This window comes from Apaloderma vittatum, unplaced genomic scaffold, assembly GCF_000703405.1.
Source record: "Apaloderma vittatum isolate BGI_N311 unplaced genomic scaffold, ASM70340v1 scaffold8845, whole genome shotgun sequence".
In the NCBI taxonomy this organism is placed as follows: Eukaryota; Metazoa; Chordata; class Aves; order Trogoniformes; family Trogonidae; genus Apaloderma; species Apaloderma vittatum.
This window is the reverse complement of record NW_009717616.1, coordinates 40,402-49,673: the sequence shown is the minus strand read 5'-3', so window position 1 is coordinate 49,673 and position 9,272 is coordinate 40,402. Positions and strand designations below refer to the sequence as shown.

The window sequence follows — 9,272 nt, the reverse complement described above, 5'->3', positions numbered from 1 at the left end:
CTACGGGAAAGGAGCCGGATGAGCCGTCAGGGGCCGCAGGGGCCCAATAGGCTCCGGCGCTGGGAAGCGAGCCCGGCCGTAGCCTCAGTTCCGCTGCGGAGCCGCAAGCTGACGTTTGCAGCTGTAGTGGAAAAAAATGAAAACTCATTTTTGCTTCGCCGGGGACATGCCGCGCACCTGTTCGTTCCCTTCGAGCCGCCGGGAGGTTCGTGTCGCTTAGCTCGGAGGGCATTTGTTAAGCTTTTTTTCCTGGTTTGAGTGTTTTCTGGCTGTCGATAGGTCATGATTTAACCGTAAGTGGTGATGCTGATTGAGCTCTTCTGAAACAGGAGGCAAAACTGTGTGTGTTGTAACTGCTAGAAAAAGAAAGATTCAGCAGTTATTTTGGTTATTTACAAACAGACCTCTAGTGTGTTTAGATAATTGGTTTTTTTTTCCTGAAGCCATGTAGTAGTTTGGTTTTTTTTTTTTCCCTAAAATCATGCATTTGGGGTAATTACAGACAATGCAACCTGCATCTCTGTTAGTGTGTGGGAAGTTAAGGTCTTTTTTATTTTCTAGGAAATGCTGGAAGCACTCAAGGCTCTCTCGACGTTTTTTGTCGAGAACAGTTTGCGCACCCGAAGAAACTTACGTGGAGACATTGAGAGGCGAAGCTTAGCCATAAATGAAGAATTTGTCCACATATTCAAGCAAGTTAAAGAGGTAGTATTTTTACAATATGACTAACTAACTCACAAGGGTGCTACTGTGTAATTTAAAGTTTAAAAAAGGAATAAAAGGATTAAGAGAGATTCGGGCTTTCTGAGAGAAATATACTTTTACAGTAAAATTATTTAATCATTTGTTTCATTTGGTGAAAATCCTGAGTGGAGGGAGGTGATGTTTCAAACAGATAAAAATCCCAAGTGGACGTTTATCTTTAGAGGTGCATCCTCTCCCTTGATTAGTAAGGACCTTAGAGCGGTTATGTTCCTTGTAACTTGGGCATCTCATTTTGGAGGGATGAAGCTGGGCTTAGGCATGGCATTTCTGATTTAAACCACAGTTACTGTTGTTTGAACTTATTTAGGAGCTTGAGAGTATAAATGAAGATGTGCAAGCGATGAGCAGCTGCTGTGAAGACATGTCCACTCGTTTGAAGGTAATACACAAATATGTGTCCTCTGTGTATTTTTCTTTTTGAGGTACGACTGCTTTCTTCTAAAAGGATAAATGATTATTTTGGAGGACTAACAGCAACCCCCAAATGTTTCCATAGCATGTGTATTATGTTACTTTAGGATATTAATATGTTCCTTTTTACTTACTTTGAAAATACATTGAGGATGTAATTTTAAAAAAATTTCTTTCAAATTAGAGTTCACAAAGCAGCAATGCACTTACTTTGAGAATAGCAGTATAACATCATTTTTTATGTGAGTGGAGAGAAAATACTCAGATCCGATGTGTGTGTGAGATTAAAGGGTTAATTGCATTTGAGTATTTCTGTTGAAATTTATGTGCCTTTCACAGTAACTACATCTGTTATATGTTCGCACAAATACCTCAAGTGTATTTATAAGAAGGCATATTGTGATCCAAAGAGAGAGGCAGATCTACTGTGCCGTCTTCATTCTATTGGTTTTGTTTCGTAACATTGTCTCAAAATGCTGACACACAACAAAACCAATTCTGTTGCGTATTAATCCTGAATCCATAATATTTTAGGGGGAAAAAGGTTCTTTTTTATAATGTGCTACTAAATCTGAGTTCAGTTTAGTGTTCAATTCAATATTCAAAACAGTGATGAGTTTAAAGGGTTTGGGAATGCTGAAGTATAGATGTTTTGTCAAACCAAATCTGTTTTGGACATAGCATATAAGTGGCAGTGCTTCACTAGAAAATCCTGTGGAAACGATTGCTTTTTCCCCTCCTAATGTGTGTGTGTGGTCTTCCTATGCTGCCCTATATAGATGAATAGGTTTCATGGTCGTCCTGTGTAATTCCCCTAAGAGTGCGTGTACTTCAGTGGACTTGTTCCAAAAAGTGTGGGAGTACAGTGTAGCCTATTGCAGTACTTAAATTTTAGTTTCAGAAGGCGATGGGTAACGCACCTCGGAGGTTTGGGATTGCTTTGAACATTATTAATGTGGATAGTGCAGTTCAGGCACTGTTTGATTAAACTCTTTAGATGTGGAAATGAGTGAAGTGTCCATGCAGATTTTTGTTCTTTTCTGTCTTTAGATCATGAAGTGTAACTATCATCTCTGATAATTTTTTTTTCCCAGAGTAGAGCCACCCTGCAGTGATTTCATTTCCTATTAAAGTCAGTAGATAGTTTTGTTCTGTGCCCCGCATGAGGTTTCTTCTAGAGCCCCGAAGAACTCCTAACTTGTCTCAATTCAACTCATGTTTTCTTTGTCTGTATGAATACAAGTAATTTAATTAGCCGATGAACTAGCACTCAGTTGTCAAATACTCTGGTGTTTTATCTGTAAAAGGACATGAAGACTTGCAAGCACATCCTCAAGCTGAGTTAGAAGACAAAAATGAAGTAAGAGTAGAGCAAATAGAAGATATAAAGGGGAGAATGTATAACATGTAAGACAGAAAGGTATGCCAAGAGAGCGGAACAAATACAAGATATGAAAGGGACTCTATATTGATAAGCCAAAAAGCAGGTTGCCTTTAATACCATCCAATCCAGATAACCAGATAAATCAAATCTGATTTCGAGGCAGTGACTTTAGAAATGCAGTGCTGAAAGGGAGAGAAAGAGGCAGGAGCTGGAATGGAGTAAAGGGAAGCTGAAGGATAATGAAAGTGTTAATTAGGATACTGAGGTGGGGAGGAAGACAAAAATATTTCTGTTTTGGATCTGCAAGAAATATCAAATATCAAATATCAGTTGTCTAATTTTTCTGGCGTGTCTGACTCTTCTGCCAGTTCCCATGTTTTGGTTAGATGTAGGCTTTTACGCTACAGGAATGTGTGTTTAAATGTATATAAATAAAGACTGGCTTTCTGATATAACTAGCTAGATCCAGAGAAGCTGCTTTTCCTTCCTTACTGCTGTTGGCATTTTTCTTGGCACTTAGTACTTCTGTCCAGAAATTACTGGAAAGGAAGCAAATTCCTCCTTCTGCTTTTTTTGTGTATTAAAATCTGCATCTCTGAAAGAAGGAGGGAGTGGGGGGAAGTTCAGGTCTACTTTTTTGTTGTAATAGTGGTTTGTTTTTTGTTTTTTTTTTTGTTAGGCTCATGCACTGAAAATATTATTTACAAAAAAGTTTAAAATACAAATACATTAACCCCCCCCCAAATATTATTAGATTACTTTGGAACTAGTAAAGTTAAGTAAATTCTGCTGAATTTTTATACTAGCATGGAAATTTAATGTAATAGTTTCCTCTAGAAAATTCAGCAGCTGGCTGAATTCAGCAGTACCCACTGTCTGTGTTCACGGAACAGCTCAGGCTCCCTCTGATGACTGAAGTTGTACTTGTGTGGTTGCAGTCCTGCTTTCACCTTTCCAAGTGTTCCTGTACTTTGACTGCTTTTCCACTGTAACTAATTTAGTGGGGCAGATAGAAAGGCTGAAATAAAAGAGTGTGCATATGTGCTCACAGTAGACCTCTCATTGTTTTCAAGACTGGCACCTTCATTTTTGGGAAATGCCGTAATTTAAACCCATTAGAATCTTGAAATTATTGACGCTGAGTATCTTTATAGCTATTTCCACCTCTTCACTTGCAACACTATCCCACACTGAATGCGTTTTGAATTCAGGGTTATATTTTTTTGTTAAATCTCACTTCTCGGCCTGAGTGATCACTGGTGGTATCCAGTGGGAAACCAACAATTCCGAATGTCTTTCATCTTCTTGCCGACTGATAAGTTTCAGAACTCTTTAACTTTAGTTGCAGCAATCCCTTTAATTGTGCAGCTACTGTCTGTAGCAGAATTGTTTCTGCATGGTTTCCTTTGCATTGTCATCGCTGAACATTTAAGCTGGGATGAACTTCTCAAGTGCATTGCTCTTGGAGTTGGATCTAGCTTGGAAAAGACCTTTAAGGTCATTGAATTCAACCATTATACCAGCAATGCCAGGTCCACCACTAAACCATGTGCCTAGGCACCACATCTACATGTCTTTTAAATACCTCTAGGGATGATGATTCAGCCTATTCCTTGGGCAGCCTGTTCCAGTGCTTGAAAACCCTTTTGGTGAAGAAATTTTTCTTAACAATTCTTCTGTAAGTTACTTGGACTGCAGAACTAAACTCCACAGGTTTAGGTTAGACCAGCAGATCTGTGTTCATGTTTGTCTAAAATGTCTGGGTGGACGCTGGTACTGGGCTGTTTAATGTCCAGAGGAACTTTATTTCATTTTTCATTTTGTAATAGTAAGCAATTTACAATCAGTGGACAATTGAAATAACCGTAACCATTTCTAATGTTTTTAATGTTGTGTGTGTGAATATAATGTATTAAAAATGAAAATCTATATGAATATTTTAATTTTTTGTGCCTGAAAATAGGGAGAATTAATGAATACTTATTTCAGAAAGGCTTTTGTTTTAAAGAGTACGCTCTTATGTGCTCATAGGCAGAAAGCTTTAAAAATATTACATATTGTAAAGGTTGTGTGATACGCTTAGTATGTTTGGTTTTCACACACTTAATGATTCTAATTGTATTCTAGGCAGCAAAGGAACAAACCCAGGACTTGATAGTAAAAACCACAAAACTCCAGGCAGAAAAGTATGTATACCACCTTATTTATTTTTTGAAGACGTGACTGTACCGATGCAATTTTCTTCTGATTCTACCACTTTTATTTTGAGCAATGACTTTGGGTTTTTTGTGTGTTTGTACTTTGTTTTTAACACTGCCTGTGTTTGTAGCTGAATTGGAATAGAACTACTGAACTTTTAGTTTATTACAAGAGGATACAAAAAGGTAAGAACACGCGTTAGTGCTTGTTGCAATAAAAATTGGCCTTTTATGGAAGAGAGTCAGTTACCATGGTACAGCATGCTGAATATGGAGTGCGTTATCTAATGTCAGCTGATCATGCAAGTTACGTGGTTTTGTAACAGATGTGGACCTCCTCAGTGTCTCATCGGTTTCACAGGCATCTTGTTGTTAATGCTGCATATATAAATCACTCCCTTATGCAGGAGCTGTGTATAACAACAGAAAGTCAGATTACAACCTACTCTGCCATAATAAAGCTAACTGTGAAATTTAATGAGCCTAATGCAGAACACTTTTTCCCTTGGTTCTCTGCTCTTTTGTGTTTTCCTCTTTTCAGTATTTTTATTCATGGGAAGGGGATAATAGCCTATGACAGGTTCAAGTAGTCTTTATCGTGGCCGGCAGATCGAGAGAGGTGATTTTGCCCCTCTGCTCTGGTGAGACCTTGCCAGCAGTGGAGTTGCCCAGAGAGATGATGAAGGCTCCATCCCTGGAGACATTCATGGTCAGGTGTGATGGGGCTTGAGTAACCTGATCTAGTTAAAGATGTCCCTGATCAGTGCAGGGGGGTTGGACTAGATGACCTTTAAAGGTCCCTTCCAACTCTGCATTCTGTGATTCTATTGTGGGGTTTTTTTTGGCTAGGCTCTCTGGTTTTGCAGCTTTAGGCTTTGTAAGTGTAGAAGAATGAATCTCCTCACTTTGTGAGTCTGCTTCTGAAAATTTATATATATACAGTTCACTGGATATTAGAAATAATTATTTGCAGTGATAAATTTCTGGTCGAAGTTATGTCCGTGGATAACTCTAGGTGTGCTTTCAAATATTCATAGATTCATGTGGACTTAAGAAGGAAGTGGACTATGTCCTGCGGGAGTCTGGATGTGAAGTTAGAGTGTAAGCTGTACATATTTTAAAAGTTGAATAACTGCATAGGATATAATGGTGATTGATATAAAATGAGGGATTTGGTAAGGTCACAGTTTAAGTAAGTGAAGTCAAGTCTTAGAAAAATTTTTATTTTAAATATGAGTATGTGAAGTAGTAGGATAGAGAAGCGGTCGTATTTTTTTGTAGTCTCAAGAAAAGGAAAGCTGCTTTGATTCCTTGTTCTGAAGCAGAATGGAAGATACCAAGACCAATCCTAAGCAGTGTATGTCTAATTGGCCTTAAATTCCGTTAAAGGAGATTATGCAGACTGTACTTCAGTACTTCTGCAATATAGTTCTTACACAATAGTTTACTTAAAAGACTTTCTCTGCTAATTCCTTTAAGAGAGAGAACATCCCCCTAGTGTGAGGAGTTAAAAAGGCCTAGGAAGCAGCCTGTCCTTCTAAGAGTCTATATGACCTCAGAGAGCACATGTAGGAAAAAGTTCCCTTTTGAAAGGATATTTTTTACGTATATCATCAAGCACCCACTAGCAGAAGGCAAACAGTCCTTGTGGTCTTACAATGTGATGGTTATGGAAGACTCATAGTACTATTTATTAATTTTTTTTTTCTGGCAAAACTTACAAAAAAATTAGGCAAAAGCTGCAATAGGAAGGCTGCTTTGTTCCATTTGGGACAATTTAGTCATCTTTTCTTTTGGCTCCTTCAACAACTGTTTGTTCTGATGTATGACTTTGATTTACACGAGGCATATGAAGAGGCAACTGCTACCGAATGTTAGGGGTTTCTTGAAAAGCTGAAATCTTGTCTACTGTTAGACAAAATAAAGGTCTTAAATTGCTGATTCCTTCAAATTAACAGATGACATAGTGAATGAAGGGTGAAACTCGGAGAGCATGGCTTCTTCTGTCTTCAAGAGTTGTCTTAAAACACTGCCCGACTGAAGTGCAGAGATGAAAGCTGGACCCCTTCAAAAGGAAGGCATCTGAATCAATGACTCTAAAGCAGAACAGTCAGTCTAGAGTAAGGCAGTAATTGCTGAGCGTAATGATTTTTTTTTAGAATTCTTTCTATAAAAAGATGTCTCTTATTATTATGAAACAGAGAAGTCATCTTCAGATCAGTCCTAAATGACTGTTTCTGCTCTCTGTGGTACTACTAGCTGTTGATTTTTTGATACACTTTTCATAAGAAAACATGAGTTAGGTAGAAGTTTCTTGAAGTTTAGCCTAATGGGACTTTGTGTTTGAATAGCACAAATGTAGTAGAATTTTCTGTGTAAATTTTTAATTTAACATTAAAACGTTTTTAAAAACCAAGGTCTGTTTTATGTACCACAGTGTTTGTGAGTTAAGTTCATAAATCAGTGGTGAGTAACGATACGTTTTTAAACATTACCCTGAAAAATCCAACTAGTTATGTTTTTCCTTCTTGCCTTAGTTATGTTCTTCTTTTTCACAGTATTAGCTACTGAGCATTTTGAATTAGCAGAGATAATACATTCTGGCATTTTGCTGAACCAGATTTTTTACACTGTACTTAAAGGAAGTCATTTTGACTCTGCCCTTTTCTCTGAGTACTACTTTTAAGTCCCTAATCTGTTTTCAAGTTTTTTAGCTATAAAAAAAAAAACAACAACAAAAACAAGTTTTCAGAAATTATTCTGATTTACAGTAAACATTTTGCTGTGCTGGTGATCAGAAAAAGTATTTTCTATTATGCTTAACATTTTTCTGAATTATTTTAGCTGACCATGTTTTTGTAGTATGACAATGTTATTTGATTCAGTGTTCTAAAACTGAAGTGAGACAGTAAACTTTCAGATACCTTTCATGCATTTATGGTTATTAAGGATTTAAATTTTTGAAAATATTTACGTATTTGAAATTTTAGGGAAAATGAACTGCTGTCTTTACTTAGTAGGATGAAGATAGATACAGTTAGGCAAATATTTGAGTTTGTATTTCACAGGTTTTTTTATATACTTCCCTTCATTTTCTAAGAATAGGTGTTAGCTCTGGCTTTGATCAAAGATGTCTGGTTGTCTTTCTGTAATAGTCTTAAGGTTGTTTCCAGTAAATGACAAGTGGAACCCTTGGTTTGTGTAAACCCTCTTCATGCCTGGCCAGTTCTCCTGGAAAGTAAATTTTGTCGAAAGATGTTACAATTAGTATCGACTTTAAAGCAATTAAAAGAAAAGAATGTTCACTTCAAAAACAGTCAAAGAAAGGTCAATAGGCAACATCTTTTTGATTTGAATTGTACCTTTATTTCCCTAGCTGTACAAAACAAATAAAGGGAAGATTGAACTCCTGAGTAAACTATTTTTGTAGCTTCCAACATTTTCTGACCTTGCAAATGTAAATACCTCTTCAGAAATTTTTCCCTATGTGGCATTACAGTCTGTGTAGTGCTTGGTTGGTTTGGGGTTTTTTTTTTTTGTTGTCTTTTTTTTTCATCAAGAACTGCATGGTAGCAGTGAAGAAGATTTTCAGAGAAGTGCAGAGTTGGCCACAGGAACTTGAATATGAGGATAAACATTTTAAGTAAGAAGACTTGTTCATTCCTTTGTTCTTACGTGTATTTTTCAGGAACGGCTGTCTCAGTGGTTCTGTGCTGCTGCTAGGTTTCTTGTACTAAGTAGTTTTTGTATTGTATTATCACCTATCTAGTTTGAGATGATTCTCAATTTCCTGAACTTCTTACTTGAACACTTGGTATTCCTGCTCTCTCAAATTAGGGGTTTGATGGTATAGTGGTCCACCTGTCTTACCTGCATGTCCTGTAGGTAATCTTGATGAGCTGTTTGGGAATTCCTATGTTGGTGAAATGTGTGATTTAAGATACTTGGTGAAATAGTTGGGGTAAAAAAGAAGATGTTTGTCTAAGTTGAAACTTCTCTATTCTCTGCTTTAGCTTTTTTTTTGCTTTAGCTTTTTTTTTGCTTTAGCTTTTTTTTTGCTTTAGCTTTTTTTTTGCTTTATTTGCTTTTTTTTTGCTTTATCTTTTTTTTTCCTTTAGCTTTTTTTTTTTCCTTTAGCTTTTTTTTTTTCCTTTAGCTTTTTTTTTTTCCTTTAGCTTTTTTTTTTTCCTTTAGCTTTGTAAGCGTTAGACCTGATTTAGGACAAACGCAAAACAGAGTATGTTACTTAAATAACAAATTACAAAAGTAATCTTCTGTTAATAGAATTGCAGTTTTATATTTGTGAATATGTCAGAGTTGGTGTGTTTCTTTGGTCAGTTAGTGTCGTGGGTTAGGGCTGGGCCGGCCACTGACGCGAACAGACGCTCTCTAACCCCCTCTTTCCCCCCTAAATGGGAAGGAAAAGGGAATGAAGCAGAGAGACTTTCGGGTTAGAGAAGAAAAAAAAAACTACAACAGCTTTAATGAAACAATAATAATAGAAAATAATAGTG

The 9,272-nt window shown here is 36.9% G+C and overlaps 1 protein-coding gene across 1 annotated transcript in view; it reads left to right on the top strand.

Moving 5' to 3' along the window:
* Positions 1-166: 166 nt before the first annotated feature.
* COG6 (component of oligomeric golgi complex 6) overlaps positions 167-9,272 on the top strand; it is a gene marked incomplete at its 3' end in the record, with an annotated part of 47,640 nt that continues 38,534 nt past the window's right edge. Inside the window, exons 1-4 of the mRNA XM_009869971.1 lie at positions 167-205; positions 562-705; positions 1,073-1,144; positions 4,688-4,746. Of these exons, the coding sequence (XP_009868273.1) occupies positions 167-205; positions 562-705; positions 1,073-1,144; positions 4,688-4,746 (314 nt within the window). The remainder of the gene's footprint in view (positions 206-561; positions 706-1,072; positions 1,145-4,687; positions 4,747-9,272) is intronic.